Below are 20,016 nucleotides of genomic sequence, written 5' to 3' on the forward strand. Positions count from 1 at the left end.
CGCCCAAATATTTTCTGGAATTCTCATTATTTATACTTCATTCATATCCAGGATGCACCAGAACAAATATTCTCCACAAAACTGCTCCTTCTACATACTGCTCTGAAGGAAGAGGCCTTGTTTGGTTTCACTTAATGACTTTATTAAAGATTTAGCCAAGGGTTTTGTTTTTTAAAAAAACCCAGCTACACATGTTTCTGTATACTTTTCATTCCAAGAGAGTTGTTTTAAGAATTCTGCCAATCTCTGCAATCTCAGTGCAGTAACTGTAACCAAAAAAGTGAGATTCTTGGAATGTGAAGCATGATGCTGAAGATCAATGAAAGAATTAGTGGGCTAAGAACTGTAATGTTGTATATTAATTTATGGTACTGCTACTTACATGACTATATTAACTTCAAACGTTCTGGAGTGCTGGCCAGTTTTTCTAAGTACTGTCAGTTAGCCAAAACCCTGACAATAAGGAATCAAACACAAGTTCCAAAAGAATGTCTAAAATATTACCCCTCTGAATATTATTTGCTTCATAGAGTCAACATTTAAGACTCTTCCTTCAGAATCCATGTTCTTAATCCATTCTTCAACTGACACTGGCTGTCTTCTGTGAACTTCAGGTCGTTTTCCTAAATCAATCTAAAATACGCATAAAAACTGTTAGTGTTTCCAAGGAACTCATTTTAAAACCATCTTAGATGAAAACCTCCTTTTCTAAGCTTCCCAAAAAGTAATAATCAATACTCACTCGTGTAATAACTTCAAATCCTGGTTCTTCCTGCTGATTTATTTTCAGTCCCGGAATAGCATCACTAATGAAGTCTGCCATTTCTGATTCAGGCCTCTGTTGAGATGACGAGTCGCTTCCTCGTAAACTATCAAATATAAAGTGGGTCACTTTGGAGAATCCTCCCATGGTTGCTGTGTAAGGGTCCTTCTTCAGTTTCTGAATACAGCATACAAAGAAATTTTAATAATGTTTTCTGTAAGTTGAAAAGACTTAGAACAGTTTTAAAGTATTTGTTGCAAAAGATCTGACAGAACAAACAATAATCCCCAAAAGTAAATGGTCTGTGTTGTGCCCCAAAGACTACACAAAGTTGACAAATAGAATTCCACCAGAATGGGCAATAGCCCTTGGAAACCCATGAAGATGGAAGAAAAGCAAAATAACATTTTGAGATTAGTGTACCTCATTCCAGGGCAGGTCGAACTTCAGTGCAGAAAAATATTCTTCCTACATTCATTACCATTTACCCTCACTTTGAATGGATTACTACTGAAATAGCTCATGTGAAATCAGACACTTCACGTAGGACAGATCCTGATTGAAGATCTAGGCCACTGAAGCCTTGTTTGACAGAAAAGGGAAATAACATCAGAGCTCTACACTAAACTCTACACTGAATGCAGTGTAGATGAATATGAAAACTCTGAAACTGTATTATATTCTACAGGACGAGTGGGAAGCATATGACCCTTGAAATTTCAGTGGACTGCAACTCCCATCAGTCTTTAACCAGCACAACAAATGGTAAGGACTGATGGGAGCTGCTATATGACAAAACAGAGAGGTTCAAGTTGCCTTCTTATACTCTCCAAAATGTATACACTATATGAAACAGTTTGTTTTAACTATGTACTTGGAAAACATTTGTCTTTATCCAACACAATTACAGTCACCACAAACCGTGAAGTTAAAATCAGAGAAGGGAAGACATGAGCCCCCAAGCTTTCCCCAAGGTTTCCAGAGTCCCCTGTCTCCCAGTCAAGCAGGTTTTTCCCTAATAATGTCCCTCTACAACATCTAGGTGATGTGGGAAGCAATTTTCCCAAGCCCTCCACAAATTGTTATGTCCAGAAAGTCATTTTTCTAATGAGCAAATAAAGAAGAATCAAAGTAGTTTACTTCCTGGTTAAAAAAACCCAAATCGCATGGGCCTAATATGGCCAGGGGAATCCAAAGGCAGTGTCAAAATAGCACCTCACCCATACCACTGGCATGAAAGGGGGCATTTTCAATACAGAAATAGAAAAAAAATTAAAAATTGAGGGGCCAGAGGGGATGGTGTGGCCCTCCAAGGTTTCTTGGATGATCAATATGCTCCACAAGTTCTGGCTGTTGTCCATCCCTGCTGTAGATATTTCATTTTATACTAAAGACATAGCAAATAAAAAGACATATCTGCCAACAGAGTTGAAATATAATTTCTTGATAGCAATTAGCCTTTTAATATCCTGAAACTAAAATTAAGTAGTACAAAAAATACTAAATCATACAGACCTGTATTAGACCGTATGTTGGTTCATCCAGAAGATTTTCAAAGGACTGTTGAATACTCTGACAGTTCACAAGAATCCTTTTATCCTGTGGAGATCTGAGGATAAGAATAACATCCATTTTCCCCTTTACATCCTTCCTATTTTAGGCAATATAATAGCACAATCATTACATTTGAAAAAAAATTTACTACAACAAACTCATGTATGATACTTTCAGAAAGTGTATGTATGTACATGCATACACAAACTGTGTATTTGACTGGCTTTTTCAGAAAATTTGCTGCATAAATTCATTCCTTAGTTTCTAGGGGGAAAACTATTACTTTTATTCATGTCACCTGAAATACGTCTACCACCTATTTCGTTATTAAAGTCTTAGATAACATTTTTAATAAATGCTATCACTTTCTAATGTTAGCAAGATAAGGCATAGTATTTGTGCTAGAGGATATGAAATCCAACAAGAGATTGTATCTTGAAGTCAGAAGAGGCTGTATAATCAGACTTGATGACACTGTGGTTAATAAACCAAAACGGTACTTGCTAATGTACCACAGGAAGCAAAGGTTGTGTTGTGTCATACTTAGCTAACATATCAGAATAAAAAACATTTTTAGGATACTTTTATTTTAATTAAACATGCTTTGGGCAATATTCATAATGAGCAAGCGATCCTTAATCTGTTCAGAAAAAGTATTCACAATACTGTTACCATGTAAAAATGGATTGCACCAGCATCATTAGACTGAGTTTAGAGTCTTTCAGAAGAATTAATCCCAGGGAAGGGGGAAATTATCCTCTCATCTGCTTCAAGCTATTAACATGGTACAGGGATTCCTAAATTAACAAAGGGCTGAAACAGACAGCCCTGAAGGTGCAGCTTCCAGCAGCCCCTAAGAAAGCCGGGTGGGGGGCAGCAACAACTGCATGCCATGCCCCCAATCCAGCCAGCTTCTGCCCCAATCCACTCTTATTTGAAGCGGAAAAAAGCTGTTTCTTTGCTGCTGGAACTGGCTTTTCACTGGTTCCGGGGCAAGTGGCGTCTAAACACCATGCCCTCAAGACGCCTGGAAGCTGGCCAGAGTGTAACTGCCAGCACAGCTTCTAGGAAACATGGGGGTGTGTTGTGTCTAAACACCACATCCCCAAGCCAGCTAGAAGCCAGCTTTACCAGGCCATCTGTTTCAGCCCAAAGCCTCTGATAAAAAAGCTCCTTTCTTTTTTTAGAAAAAAAAAAGTTTTTTATACAGCTCCCCCTTTTCCTCTCTGTCTTTAGCCTAACTGGATTTTTTTTTTTAGCAGAATCACTATTTGGAGAATGATGATGAAGAGCTGGAGAATCAGTCTTGCAGTGTCGGGTTGCAACGCTATGTCTACAGTAAACATTGGAACAAACTTTAGCTGATTCTACTGTGTGTGTTTGCTTATAACTGTCAAAATTAACAGTAGCTACCTCCAGAAAATCTAACTGAGCAAGTATGAACAGCAAAACAGAGAGAAAAGGGGAAAGCAAATAACTTGCTAAGGAAGAATAGATTTATATGTCTGGCCATCAAAGTGGAAATCACAAGAAATGTGGAGGATGGTTAAAGAAAAAAATATAATTGCTGAATGCATTTTGGAAGATGCTTTCAAGTGAACCCTAGAATCTTCAATATGTTTTTGTTCACTTTTGCAAGGACCACCTCACCTAGCTGCTTCATTTCACATGTACATATTGTTAGTTCTGAATTTTAAAAAATGTAGAAATATACAGAGCTGTTCTCTTTTTTGTGGTGTAGGAACCTACCTGTTAAAGAAGTCATGCCCAGGAGCACATCTGCTTTGTTAACTGAAGTGCACTTATACTAGCAACTAAACAAAACCAATTACATTCTGACGAATTGAATACTAACTAGTGGATGTCTGCTTTTACAAGTAGTATGGAAATGTCCAGACACAGTCAAAGATAAGCTACAAAGATACAAATAAATGCATCTGTTCTCCTTATCATGAACATCAGTCCACTGATCAGGTAGCGCGACAAGGCTGAAGAATTTTGCTCCTCCATATGCTGAAGTACTGTATGTACATCATCCCTTTCTACTGGACAACCTGGTGGGGACCAGTGAGCATTGGAACTCTGACATTTGGAAAGTGAAATGTTCCTCATCTCTACAGTACTGCAATGGTAGTATGTGTCAATCAATCAAATTTTATTGCTTTTGACCAAAGGTCATTGCACAGCACAACAATACAACAATACATATTACAATATAACAGTACAGCAATACATGTAAATTATATCTATAATGTGGGTACCTCGTATCTGGTACAGAATTTCTAAACAAACAAACAACAAGTGTCATTATGTCCATTGAAAATTTTGTCAAATATAGTCATCACCTTTAAGTATGTGTCATACTTAACTCTTCAATCTCCAAGTGAAACAAGAACCTTTTATTCTATAATACCAAGAATGCTTTTTGATCTACAGTGGAATTAGGTATGAAACCAGGAAAAACATTAATAATATAGACCTGGGAGACCCACAATGCAACAGTGATTAACAGCCTACCTTAAGGCTAAAAATTATTCAGATCAAAGTTTGTAAATGCAGATACACAGAGTAGCCTCTTCTGAAAATTAGAGCAGCTCAAGTATAAGGGTAGAAACACTATACATCAGCCCTCTGTATGCACAGATTCAGCCATACATACATATTAAAAAGAAATATAAATCTGAAAAAGAAAACCTTGATTTTGCCATTTTATATAAGGGACACCATTTTACTCTGCCACTATATATAATGGGACTTGAGCATCCACCAATTTTAGTAATGGGAGAATCCTGGAATCAAACTCTAAGGGATACCAAGGGTCCAATCTGTTTGCGCGCGCGCGTGCGCACATGTGTGTGTATGTATGAGAGAGAGAGAGAGAGAGAGAGAAATGGACTCTCTATCCCCATGTTTGCTTGCATTTCTACAATAAGTACATTTTGTTTACAGATATTTGGTCACTATCATTCCAAGCTCCCCATGATGGTTCCCTCTGCTATTTGCCAGTATTCAGGAGCAATGCTTACTCTGTATTTTCCATCAGCTTTCCTACTAGCTATGGCCTCTGTGGAAAAAAGTATATTTCAGCCATGGTTGGGATGTTGTCTTTTGCATTCCTACCTACTTACTATTGTAGATAGCTAGTGGGGAACAAAGATGCATAGCACAAAGTATGTATACTCTAGCATTTATTTCTCCCACTTCCACTATTATCCTGCTTGCTATACCCTAATACTATCAGCTAACATCAAGAAAAATGGTCCACATAAATCAGTACACATGCTCCTCACAGATTCTCCCTCCTTACCTTCAATATCAATAAGAAAGATGAATTACATAGCATTGTGCAGCAATATTATAAAACATTGAAGGGTGTCAGTAATAATGTAGTCAGTAAATATTCTTAGTATTTAAACTTGACATGAGGTATTTGAATTAAATGTACTATAACAATATTAAAACTATAGGGTGTTTTTTTTTAGTAGCCATACTAAGTGTACTTACTCACAGAGTACCAGATATTTTTTAAGCAACTGGATGAACGTGCTGCTGTCTCCATGATGGAAGTGAAGAGCAGGAAGGACAACATCATCCTTTAAACAGAACACTACGTAAGACCATCCCATTCCTTCTTTGTTTTGTTTAATGGATTTTAAATCTGCCAAACTGAACAGGAAGGACCAATTGTTCTCTCCATTTGTACGAACAGTAGCATCTGAAGCAAAGGGAACCAGAATATTTTAGTTCTTAAGTTCATTTCAATATGCCATGGACAGCAATGATAAATATTTAATGATTTCTATCCTATCCCTATGGTAAGATCTCAGGAAAGCATACTATTAAAACAATATAAACAATTTAATATAATTCTAAATTAAAACACTAAAATAATTTAAATAGGATAAAAGCATATTAAACAGATCAGCATTTTAAAAAAGAAGAAAAGGCCAAAACAGGTAAAATAATATAAATGTTCATAAAAATGAAATTATTTAAAAAACATGTTTTAACTTGGAATCTAACAGAAAACAATGCTGGTATCAATTAGGTCTTCAAGGGGAGAGCATTTGATAAACTGGGTAGAACAGTTTATTGGTCATTATCTAGTCCATTACACCACCCAGACACTGGCCAAGCACCGGCACAACCTCAGTCAACTCTGACAACAAGGAGACATAGACCTGCATGTCATCAGCATATTGATGGCACAGCTTCAAAACTGCTTATGACTTCTCCCCAGCATCTTCATATAGAGGCTGAACATCTCTGAGTTGTGTAAAATATGTATTAAGCTTACAGCAAGGAAAAGTGTTCTTTGGGGGAGGAGGCAGGGGAAATCACATGATTAAATCGAGTCTGAGTAGTAATTTAAATCATGATTGAAATCAAATCCACCTCACATATTGCCCAACCCTGCTCTAACAGCACACAAATAAATGAAAATATAAACAAGCTCCAGCAACCCATTCTCAAAGTCTCTTTAAAGAATGTAGGCACACAAGAAACAGTTGTCAGTAGTATAGAGGGTTGCAGATGGGCGTGGAGAAAGTTCTCTAACCAGCAGCAAAACACTGGATTTATCCCAAATTCATCCATGCTTTGATACATGTATTATGAAACTTACATAAAAATTTAAAATAAGCAGCTAGAAAAGTTATAACTTCAAAGTGCTTTTCCATTTTTGAAAAAAAGTGTCCAACCGTATGCAGCTATCATATATTACAACATTCACATGTGTTCACAGTTACAAAATAAAAACAATCCCCCCCTCCCCCGCCACAGGATTGAGTAATTGCCAGAGCTGTATTCTGCTCCAAGTAAGAATCATAAAATAGAAACCCCATGTCCTAAGTGCAGGATTTATTCCAAATATTTATATTAAATACAACTTGTCTAATTCATCCAGACTTCCTAAGAAAACTCTCAAACACCATACAATTAAACTCTTGTGATACTACACAGTAGTACTGTACTTACTTCCACCCCCTAGTGTTCAAAAAGCTACATCACCCTCTGACATACCAAACTAGAACATCTCTTCAGTCCTTTCTCCTCATTAATATGTAATATAAATATTAATTCTTTACTAACATGATGGGAAAGCACTGCACTGCCAACCACATGAGAAAGAAAAACAGTTCACTAAAAATAGACTAAGCCTAACCATTTAATCCATTTCAGTAATAACCCCCCAAAATACATTACAGGACAAGAAAACAAGACTACTTTGTGGATATAAGCCCTGTACAGACCAGCCTGAAAGGCTGGCCTGGGGCAGAGTTGGGGTGTTGTGTCAGGATGATGCATGCCCTGGCTCAGCCCCCAGGGCACCATGATGCTGTGTGCCACACCACATGGCGTGCGGCATCATAATGCTCCTCCAGTGCTGCGTTCATTTGACGCAGCACCGAAGGAGTGCTATATAGCCATGCCGCCGCTATGGCACCCTTTCAAGGGCACAAAAAGGAGCCACTTTTTGTGGCTTCTTTTTGCGCCCTCGAAAGGCCGGATCAGGGCCACAGGGTGAGGTTGCTGTGGCTCCGATCCAGCTAGAAAAGGGGCGGCATTATGCCACCCCTTCGGGGCGGTCTGTTAAGCGCCATAGCTAATACTAATAAGGGGAGAAATGCAGCTGTCTTCTGCTACCAACAGATTGTTTTTACGAGTGTTCATTTCACCAGACAACCTTTTGAACTTACTCACTTTGATTCACTTGATTCAGAGTCTCAGAACTCATCTTTTCACAACAGACAGATGATCACCACTATTACATGAGGGAAACTTCACATTCATAGCACCAGGCATGCAACCTTTTGCTTTTGTTTTGGTGCACAGTTAAAGGACAACACTGCATAAGCAAATAGTTCACTGGACTAGACTAATTACAGCACTTCTGAATCATTTTAATCAGATACCTCCATTGGAATGTGCTTTCTTTTTGAAAGAGACTGTGTTGACCATATCCCATTCTGCCTCATAACTGTTCATATGCTCTGGCCCTCGTAGAGTCTTCTCTTTAGGAGTCTGCACCCACTCAACAACTGAACTGGAATCCTAAATAAGATATCAAAATAATGTTTCTTCATAAATACTTACAAGAAATCTTTTCAGAACATAACTACACAGCAATCCCTTTGAAGAAATGCCAGATCTCTATGTACTTACAAAACTGTTTAAAAATTGGCCGGCAGAGATTTCACAGAACACAATTCCAAATGGCAACTGACAGTGCTCCAAGTAAAAAGGCTTTATAATCTTAGAGACTTTTTTCTTTTACAGAAGTCTGCTTCTTAGCAATGGAGAAAAGCAATTTCAGAGAATGTATATAAAAAAAATTGGACCTTTAAACAGATTAATTAAGTCAAACTCTTTGTTCAAAAGGGGGTAAGTAGGGCAATATTTCAACTATCAGCATTCAAGTGATTTTACCTTTCAAGTGATTCTTACCATTCTGAAAAGATTCTCCAGTACCTAAAAACATAGATCCTTAAAAGATTTCTTTCTAAAGTGATTAACTAAAGGAGCATTTACTTCTAATTTCAATAAGACATTCTATACATACTTAAAAACTATAGAATTTTACCTATTTATTGTACAGTTTTATTTTTATTGAAAACATATTTAAGCAGAACATCAAGAATGACAGTTTGTGGATATATAAAGTAAATGGTTGACATATAGGCATTACAAATATATTTTTAAGATTCTCTTAAAGTCAATTGTAATTACACTATCAGTAAGTCTTTGCAAAATTTCTTGGAATGCAATGAGATTTTCTTAAATCCATCCTTATTTAAATAAACTGGAACCTTTTATTAAACAAATATATTCTCACTGGTTTCTCCTTTGACATATCTTATGCTCAGGGTCAGTCATTTTCTCACACAGTCCAAAACTCCTTTGTACCAAGTGTGAATGTTCAAATCATCTGTTTATTTCCAATTTTGGGTGATTTGCTCATGCACAAGAAACAAAAGTTGGGAAATTAATTATTTGTTATGTAAAAATGTATTATTACAAAAGGAAAATAAGAGCAATTCAGCTCTTTTCACCACTTTTTCTCTTGTAATATTTTCAGTAAGTTTAAGTACAATGTCCCAGAATACGTTCACACTCTTGGGCAATCCAGCTTCATGTGAATTAGGCGTGCCTTGTTCCCCCTCTAACAAGTTATCTAAACCTCTTTCCATAATCAAGAGAGTTCTAAGGGAAGGTAATGCCACATATATATTAATTTTATAAGCACTTTGTCTCAGATTGACAGAAATAGAACAAAATGTCAGTCAATAATTTTGCCCAAGTCTCATTTGATATAGCCAAATTTAGATCTGTTCAAAATCAGGTAAATTACCAGGCAGAGACAGAGTTTACTGCAGAGTTCTACAAAACATACCTCACAATATTAATCCCTAATGAATTCATATTGTTTAACAATATTTTGCAAGGAGGGAAAATTGCAGAGAGCTGGAGAGAGGGTTGAAATGTAGCCATACATAACCACATAGTGACATAAATTCAGTATCAGCCTAACTCACAAAAAAGTTTTTAAATCAGGATTTAAGGATTTTCATCTCAATCTTTGCCAAATGCATCAACTTCTTTGTTGAAAAATACATCATATGCTTATTATTAAGTTTACACTGCAAACTCTGGTTCTTCGCTCTCTAATAAGGTAGAATCATAAGCCAATATGGCTTACTCTGAATAAACAAAGGGCAGACAGGACATTCCAGCTTGCAGTGAGATGGACTAAGCAGCAAGCAAGAGTATACTGGTTATAAATGATAAACAAAGTTTCCTCCAAGACCTGGGCTTATCACTGAAACCAAGGGCTTACCTATATTAGCTCTATACTCCAAATCCTCCCCTCCAGGCTGGCCATGTGGTGTTTATACCATGCAGCCTCAAAACCCTGAATCAAGTCTGAGCTGTTTACACGATGCCCAGACACAAATCAGGCTTCCCAGCCCTTGTCTCACATTTTAGAAACTTAACTAATTTGAGTTTCTATTAATCTATGAGTAGGAGGAATAGGAAATGCTTCCTATGTAAAGTCCATAGCCCAGGTCTCTGTTAAACAATAGTGATATAAAAACCCAGAGCAAAATGCTGTGATGACAGACAGCAGCTGGTCCTTCACCATCCTTGCCAAGTTGTTCTGTGGACACGAGTTGCTCTGAGGCCAGAAGAAGTGTGGGCACCTCATTCTGACCTCAGAGTGACTCATGTCCACAGCAGAGGTACTGATTGGATTGCAGGGACCACAGCCACCCATCATTTTAGCTCAGGGGCGCAAATTAGGGGGGAATGTGGAGGCAAGAATACTCTGAGAGTAGCACAGGGTATTCTCACCAGTGCAGACAAGCTCCAAACCACTGAGGTGTCTTATCTTGCTTTTAAAAAGAAAGTTACTAAGTGTTAAGAACAGTCATAAAAAGATTTGTAGTTAACATACCTTCCTTGCATACAGAATATTAGAAGAGTCTAACGACTCATCCACTGGCCGCCATTCTACTACCACTTCAGTATCCTATGACAGAAATTATACAATTAATCAAATGCAAGTCAGTGTGCGATATAAATAAATATGATAACGATAATAATGCTCAGACTTTCTTTTAGTTATGACAACAATAAAAATATTCTTACAAGGCATTACCACTTCTGTGGGATGGGAAAATAGACAGTAATTTCAACAGAGAACATGATAAATCCAGTACAGAGGGACCACAGTTATTACCATTTTATTACAGACCTTTTCAATGACTCGGAGTATTCCAGATAGTAAAGAATCCTGATCATCATTGTTTCCACTGGAGGAATGAATAAAAATGCCTTCTTGTTCATATACAACCTAAAAATAAACATAAAACATTGATTAAGGAAAGCTGTTTCATAAGTACATTCTTCCATTACATGGAAATGTTTCTGGTAACAGAACTAATTGCTGTAATCCAACCTAGGCTCTTTAGATGTGCTGACAAGATACACACTTGCTAGCATATAATACAATCATATTACAAACATAATAGCATTTCTATTGTAAGAGACCATAAATTATGCTGATTTACTGCCCTGGTTCTGCTGAGGAAATAGAAAGGACTACAATGTTGCAATGAGTGATGCATCAGGAGCCAGCATCCAGATGAGGTGCATTAGTACAGGTTGAGTATTCCTTATCCAGAATTCTGACATTCAAAATACTCCAACATCCAAAAATGTTCACAAATGTTATATCTTTGCTTTCTGATGGGCCACTGTGCAGAATATATGTACAGTATATTTGTTTCATATACATATTATTAAAAAATACTATGTAAAAAGTTTTCCTCAAGCTATGTGTATCAGGTGTGTAAATGAATTTCATGTTTAGACTTGGATCCCATCTCCAAGGTATTTCATTTTATATATGCAAACATCTCAAAATCTAAAAAAAAAAAATCTGAAATCCAGAACATTTCTGGTCCCAAGCATTTCAGATAAGAGATACTCAAGCTGTATTCAGCTGATATAGCTTCACCTATAATTTTGGACTTTGCTTCCTTTATAAAGGGAGAAAATAAGATAAATCACTGAGCTCATGTGTTTCTTTGGCTTCCCAAACTGCCTCTAATATAAACCTAACCTAACAAACCAATCTTAACTATTAACAATGGCAAATAGTTGTTTCCACTAACCACAAAAGAACTAGTTTTGTGCTCTGGTGCAAAGCAAAAGGGAAATGATCTGATTTTTTTTTAAAAAAAAATTCTAAGTTGCTTCGAATCCATTGCCAGAAGAAAAGCAAAGATTAAATAAATATAAATATTTAAATAAATAAATATCAGTATCGTCCTTGCTTTCTGTAACTCTCTTCTCTGAACTTTGGTTTATCATGGGGGCAGGGAGTCACAGAGCCCTCCAGAGGCTGTTCAAGCAGCCTCAGCCAACAAAGCAATGGTGATGAATGCTGCAAGGCTGTATGGTTCCTACCCTTCGTTTCACAATGTTCAAAACCAGCAAGAGACTAGATGTCAATAAAATTGGGCATAAAAAAACTGGGCCCTTTTACCTTTCAGCACTATATGCACAAGTATCAACAAGACTTAGGCATTTCTTTCTTCTCTTCCAAGAAAGAACAAATATATACTTCTAAACTAACCTTAGTTTCTTGTTATAACCAGATGCAAGGAAAGTCTGGTTAGGTTTACCTATGTTCAAACACATCAGGACCAGAAACATGTCTCACTATACTGTCTTGTTAATGTAGCAAATTTAAAGGGAGAAGTTTCTGATCTCTTTATAGCCACACCAGGAAAAAGGGCAGTATGATACCTCACTGACGCTTGGGCGTGCAACATTAAACCATGGTTTAGCATTACATCCAAACCAGGCCAAAGACAACTAAAGGCAACAGGGGTGAGGAGTGGGGGGAAAGGATAATAAAGAAAATGTAAGTAGGTTTTTGTCAAGTATGAGATACAAAGAATCTGGGAAAGAAAAAATCTGAAAGCAATAAACTGGGAATTATAGCAAGTGATCAAGAAAATTATCTTTCAGTAGATAGATTCAATTAAAATATTACTTCAGTGTGCAGTTGATAAATTAATAAAATGCTTTATTAAGAAAAGAAAGTGAATTAAGGTAGTCAATAGTATCTTCAAATTTTCAAAGAACACATGTATTAGAATGTTTTATAAAATTCTGGAAACTTCTGTCAAACAAAATATGAACATTAGAATAGGTTAAGGTGCAAAGAGGACCAATAACATTTATGAGGCGGCTTGAGCAGCTTCCTAGGAGAAAAAAGTGATGTATATGGAACTTGTTAGTTTAGACGAACCATGATAAATATTTACAAAATTATGCCAATTGATAAAAGTATACATCAGGAGATTATTATTATAAATTGCCTTCCTCTCTCACACATTAAAATTAATTTATCAACAAGTGAATTAGCATTCAGAACAAAGCACATTACTTCACCATGGCAAAGAACTGCAGCAAAAGCAAAGAGTTTTGTGGTATCTTAAAACCTAACACATTTATTGTGCAATAAGCTTTCACAAGTGCATTTCATCATAAGCATTAGATGAGATCAATTTCTGCAAAACAGTGAGATGAGACAAGCCAATGGGAGTACTTTTCATGCCTTTCAAAATGGTATTTCAACATTTTTAAAGCTTTAAAGGTTGCTTTAAAATAGAATTAAACGGTCTATTAGTCCCACAACAGCTGCAAATGTTTATTTATTTATTGCTTCAGATGCAGTATGCCAGTTCCTGAACAGTAAACAGCAGATGAAATTTCTGGTTTGAAGAACCAGGGCTCCTCTTGTGTCATAATCAAGTCACAAAAGGGGGTAAAACAAGGTCCACTAATCTGGGTTTGTTTAAATTTGTTACAAAATCAAAATAAATCAATAATGATAACTTCATGCTCAGTTGCCCAGCAATGTGCTGCCCAATGTATGTATAATTTCCTATTAACATATCAGAATCCTAGACAAGAGCGCCTATCCTCGAAGAAATCTGCAGCATGCCTACTTTTTGCAAAACTGCAATGCTAAATATAGACCACAAGCGGAATAAAAGTGAATGCTTCCTTAATCCCACAAATTACAGAGAAGGTGGCACTATCCTTCAGTTTAGTGAATTAATCACATTTGTTATTTCATTAATTCCTCAATCCATATTGCTTATTTGCAGCAATTATTATAAAAATCAGGAATTTCTAATCCTCTATTTGATTTCTCAGTCTTGCTTTTAGCCACTGTCAAACTCACCAGAATTTTCCCTATCCCATCAATTTTGTGGGATGTCTCCACTGCAAATTTAACAGTGCTGTTTCTTTGACTGTTTCAATAAGAGTACAGTACTACAACTACTACAACCATGGAAAGCCATTGAGAGACCATGGGCAAATCTCACCTCAGAAATTATCAAATTTTGCCTCGGAAGAAGGCAAAGGCAAATCCTTTCTGGTCAAATCTTACCAAGAAAACTGATAGGTTTGCCTTAAGGTCACCATAAATCAGAACCCTCCCTGCTTTCTTTTTCCAAACAAGCAACGATTCTTCTAATCCAATAGGCATATTTTATACAATGCGTTGAATATTGCTAACTGCTGTGCTGGTGTGTGCCATGTGTTATATTTTACCCTGGTTTTATTTTATTTTTCTGAGTGTTTAATTTTTTTTTAACTTTGTGGTATTTTGTGGAAATTTATAACAATGTACTTAAACTGTTATAAAGCACTAGTCTCAATCTGGGGAAAATATTACGAAATTTTCTGGATTTTTAACAATGTTTTTTTCAATGCTGTCATAATCTGTTTTTTTACTTATGGCAACCCTAAAGCATGGGGTTTTCTTAGTAAGTTTCTTCATAGGGGGGTTGCCATTGCCGTCCTCTGAGGCTGAGAGAGTATGACTTTTCCAAGGTCACCCAACAGATTTACATGACTGAATGGGGATTCAAACCCTGATTTCCAGAGTCATAGTCCAAAGCTCAAAGGACTACACCACACTGACTCTATTAATATTACTAAAGGCTTATAACAATAATTTACTTTTATGCAACAATAATATACTTTTAAAGTCGTTTGTACAATCCGCACAAGAAGTCAGAAAGCAGAAAAAAGAAGGGGACAAGCTTTTCCTACCAGTTCACTCAGGGATGGATGCACAAAAAGTGCCATACGGGGAAAAACACACACACACAAACAAAACAACAACCATGAGACATGAGAAGGCACCGCAAAATGTGGGCCTTCAAAAAAAAATGTAGGGAGTGACCAAATAAAAGCTAAAAACCCCAATATAAATATAAATTAATGCTTCTTAGTCATGCTCAGAAGACATTCTGTAATACCTCCTGGACAGAAGGCTGAAATGTGGGACATGTCCTGGAAAAGGAGGCCCTCTGGTCATCCCCATGCATTACATCTCTGACCCTAAGACCCAGGAAAATGGGAGCATCCTCATGTGTCAAAACTGGGGTGACCAGATGTCCTCATCACAAAGGAGGGCAAGGCACCTCAAAATGTAGGACATGCAAGGAAAAAGACCATATAAAAGCTAGAAACACTCATATACTGCCGATATAAATTCATTTCATAAGGTTCATTCTCAGCTACATTCCATATACAGTGGACCCTTGCTATACGCTGGGGTTTGGTTCCAAGATCCCCCGTGGATAACAAAATCTGTGGATGCTCAAGTCCCATTAAATATAACGACATAGCAAAATGGTGCCCCTTATAAAAAAAAATGGAAAATCAAGGTTTGATATTTGAAATTTATACTTTTTGTTGAACATTTTCAAACTGTGGATGCTTGAATCCATGTATAAAAAAATCAGTGTATAAGAAGGGCCGACTGTACTCTATTTTATTGTGTACTCATACTTTTCTGATAAAGTTATCTTCCTTAAAATGCTTCCAATACACTTCTAGAACTACAGAAATAATCCACTTTGACACCACTTTAACAGTCCTTGGCCAACGGTCAATGTTAGGGAATTCTGGGAACTGTAGTTCTCTGAGACTTTTTGCCTTCTCTGTCAGAGGGAGCTCTCTAGTGCCACAACAAACTATATTCATCTTGCCTTATCCACTGATTTTTTTTTTATCCACGGAGCTTGAAACTATTTTCTTAAAGCAGTAATGCATTCCCAACAAGCAAACCTTGGTGTTGCCATTTTATATAAAGAGCACCATTTTACTATGACATTGTATTTAATGGGACTTGAGCATCCTTCTCTCCAAGATGTCCTGCTTTTTCCCGTTACTAACTGTTTTAACAATTGATTTTAATGATTTAAAGTGTATTTTATTATTGCTATGTTGAAATTATTGTTGCCTGTGTAAGGAAGGGGAGGATAGTGGGATATATTTTACATTGCATGAATTGTATGGCTTTTTATATCGTATGGATTTTATTATTCTTGTAAGCTGCCTTGATCTTAGAAATATAATTTATAAATATATAAATTTAATCTTTATCTATAATACTATATATAATATAATATATATTTTATATATATTTTATATATTTTATACATATTATATATAAAATATATAATATGTATTTTATATGTAATATAAAACATATATTATATATAAAAGATATAATATATAATATATTATATATGTAATACTATATATATATATATTATATATAAAATATATATGCTATATATACATATATTATTATATAATATATTATTTATATTATATGTTTATATATTTATTCTATATTGAGTTATTATTATATTATATATTATTATGTATAATATTATACATTATATATAATATTGTGCATAACATATAATAATAATAATAATAATAATAATAATAATAATAATAATAATAAAATATTTACAAGTGGATTTCTTAACCATTTGGAAAAGATTCCAGTACCTAAAAACATAGCTCTTAAAGATGTCTTTACAGTGATTAACTAAAGGGCAACTTACTTCTTAATTTCAATAGACATTCTATACATACTTAAAAACTATGGAATTTTACCTATTTATTGTCAGTTTTATTTTTATTGAAACATCTTAAGCAGACCTCAGAATGACAGTTGTGGATATATAAAGTAATGGTTGACATTAGGCATACAAATATATTTTTAAGATTCTCTTAAAGTCAATTGTAATTACACTATCAGTAAGTCTTTGCAAAATTTCTTGGAATGCCAATGAGATTTTCTTAAATCCATCCTTATTTAAATTAAACTGGAACCTTTTATTAAAAAATATATTCTCACTGGTTTCTCCCTTGACTATCTTATGCTCAGGGTCAGTCATTTCTCACACAGTCCAAACTCCTTTTTACCAGTGTGAATGTTCAAATCATATGTTATTTCCAATTTTGGGATTTGCTCATGCACAAGAAACAAAAGTTGGGAAATTATTATTTGTTATGTTAAAAATGTATTTTACAAAGGAATAATCAAGAGCAATTCAGCTCTTTTCCACTTTTCTCTTGTAATATTTTCAGTAAGTTTAAGTACAATGTCCCAGAATACCTTCACCTCTTGGCAATCCCTCTCATGTGAATTAGGCGTGCCTTGTTCCCCCTCTAACAAGTTATCTAAACCTCTTTCATAACTCAAGGGAGTTCTAAGGGAAGGTAATGCCACATATATATTAATTTATAAGCACTTTGTCTCCGATTGGACAGAAATAGAACAAAATGTCAGTCAATAATTTTGCCCAAGTCTCATTGATATAGCCAAATTAGATCTGTTCAAAATCAGGTAAATACCAGGCAAGAGACAGAGTTATGCGAGTTCTACACAAACATACCTCACAATATAATCCCTAATGACTTCATATTGTTTAAAATATTTGAAAGGAGGGAAAATTGCAGACGAGAGAGCTGGAGAGGGTTGAAATGTAGCCATACATAACCCAACATCGTGACATTAAAATTCCGAAAGCAACTCACAAAAAAATTTTTAAATCGGATTTAGAGATTTTCATCTCAATCTTTGCCAAATGCATCAACATCTTTGTTGAAAACTACATTCATATGCTTATTATTAGTTTACACTGCAAACTCGGTTCTTCGCTCTAATAAGGTAGAATCCATAAGCCAATATGGCTTACTCTGAATAAACAAAGGCAAACAGACATTCCAGCTTGCAGTGAGATGGACTAAGCAGCAAGCAAGAGTTTACTGGTTATAATGATATAAACAAAGTTTCCTCCAAGACCTGGGCTTATCACTGAAACCAAGGGCTTACCTATATTAGCTTATACTCAAATCCTCCCCTCAGGCTGGCCATGTGGTGTTTATGCCATGCAGCCTCAAAACCCTGAATCAAGTCTGAGCTGTTTACACGATGCCCAGACACAAATCAGGTTCCCAGCCCTTGTCTCAATTTTAGAAACTTAACTAATTTGGAGTTTCTATTAATCTAGAGTAGGAGGATAGGAAATGCTTCCTATGTAAAGTCCATAGCCCAGGTCTCTGTTAAACAATAGTGATATAAAAACCCAGAGCAAAATGCTGTGATGACAGATAGCAGCTGGTCTTCACCATCCTGCCAAGTGTTCTGTGGACACGAGTTGCTTGAGGGCAGAAGAAGTGTGGGCACCTCATTCTGACTCAGAGTGACTCATGTCCACAGCAGAGGTACTGATTGGATTGCAGGGACCACAGCCACCCATCATTTTAGCTCAGGGGCGCAAATTAGGGGGATGATTGGAGGCAAGAATACTCTGAGAGTAGCACAGGGTCTCCACCAGTGCAGACAAGCTCCAAACTGAGGTTCTTATCTTGCTTTTAAAGAAAGTTACTAAGTGTTTAAGCACAGTCATAAAAAGATTTGTTAGTTAACTACCTTCCTTGCATACAGAATATTAGAGAGTCTACCGACTCATCCACTGGCCGCCATTCTACTACCCAAGTATCTATGACAGAAATTATACAATTAATCAAATGCAAGTCAGTGTGCGATATAAATAAATATGATAACGATAATAATGCTCAGACTTTCTTTTAGTTTGACAACAATAAAAATATTCTTACAAGGCAACCACTTCTGTGGGATGGGGGAAAATAGACAGTAATTTCAACAGAAACATGATAAATCCAGTCAGAGGGACCACAGTTATTACCATTTTATTACAGACCTTTTCAATGACTCGGAGTATTCCAGATAGTAAAGAATCCTGATCATCATTGTTTCCACTGGAGGAATGAATAAAATGCCTTTGTTCTATACAACCTAAAAATAAACATAAACATTGATTAAGGAAGCTGTTCATAAGTCATTCTTCCATTACATGGAAATGTCTGGTAACAGAACTAATTGTGTATCCAACCTAGGCTCTTTAGATGTGCTGACAAGTACACACTTGCTAGCATATATACAATCATATTCAAACATAATAGCATTTTATTGTAAGAGACCATAAATTATGCTGACTTACTGCCCTGGTTCTGCTGAGGAAATGAAAGGACTACAATGTTGGCCAATGAGTGATGCATCAGGAGCCAGCATCCAGATGAGGTGCATTGTACAGGTTGAGTATTCCTTCCAGATTCTGACATCAAATACTCCAACATCCAAAAATGTTCACAAATGTTATATCTTTGCTTTCTGATGGGCACTGTGCAGAATATGTTACAGTTATATTTGTTTCATATACATATTATTAAAAAATACTATGTAAAAGTTTTCTCAGCTATGTGTATCAGGTGTGTAATGAATTTATGTTTAGACTTGGATCCCATCTCCAGTATTTCATTTTATATATGCAAACATCTCAAATCTAAAAAAAAAATCTGAAATCCAAAACATTTTGGTCCCAAGCATTTCAGATAAGAGTAGAGCTACTCAAGCTGTATTCAGCGATGATATAGCTTCACCTTATGTCTTGTTGGATTTGTTCCTTTATAAAGGGAGAAAAAGAATAATAAATACTGAGCTCAGTGGTTTCTTGTGTTCCCAAACTGCCTCTAATATAAACCTAACCTAACAAACCAATCTTAAACTATTAACCATGGCACAAATAGTTGTTTCCACTAACCACCAAAAACTAGTTTTGTGCTCTGGTGCAAAGCAAAAGGGAAATGATCTGATTTTTTTTTTTAAAAAAAATTCTAATTGCTTCGAGTCCATTTGCCAGAAGAAAGCAAAGATTAATAAATATAAATATTTAAATAAAAATATCAGTTCGTCCTTGCTTTCTGTAACTCTCTTC

The 20,016-nt window shown here is 35.9% G+C and overlaps 1 protein-coding gene across 1 annotated transcript in view; it reads right to left on the reverse strand.

Moving 5' to 3' along the window:
- Positions 1-20,016, reverse strand: part of TBC1D15 (TBC1 domain family member 15) — a 42,262-nt gene that overhangs the window by 17,334 nt on the left and 4,912 nt on the right. Inside the window, exons 2-8 of the mRNA XM_042467847.1 lie at positions 11,073-11,171; positions 10,773-10,847; positions 8,233-8,371; positions 5,822-6,032; positions 2,279-2,372; positions 743-940; positions 505-633 (exon numbers count right to left, since the gene is read on the reverse strand). Of these exons, the coding sequence (XP_042323781.1) occupies positions 505-633; positions 743-940; positions 2,279-2,372; positions 5,822-6,032; positions 8,233-8,371; positions 10,773-10,847; positions 11,073-11,171 (945 nt within the window). The remainder of the gene's footprint in view (positions 1-504; positions 634-742; positions 941-2,278; positions 2,373-5,821; positions 6,033-8,232; positions 8,372-10,772; positions 10,848-11,072; positions 11,172-20,016) is intronic.

The sequence above is a fragment of the Sceloporus undulatus genome, chromosome 5, assembly GCF_019175285.1.
Source record: "Sceloporus undulatus isolate JIND9_A2432 ecotype Alabama chromosome 5, SceUnd_v1.1, whole genome shotgun sequence".
Taxonomy (NCBI): Eukaryota; Metazoa; Chordata; class Lepidosauria; order Squamata; family Phrynosomatidae; genus Sceloporus; species Sceloporus undulatus.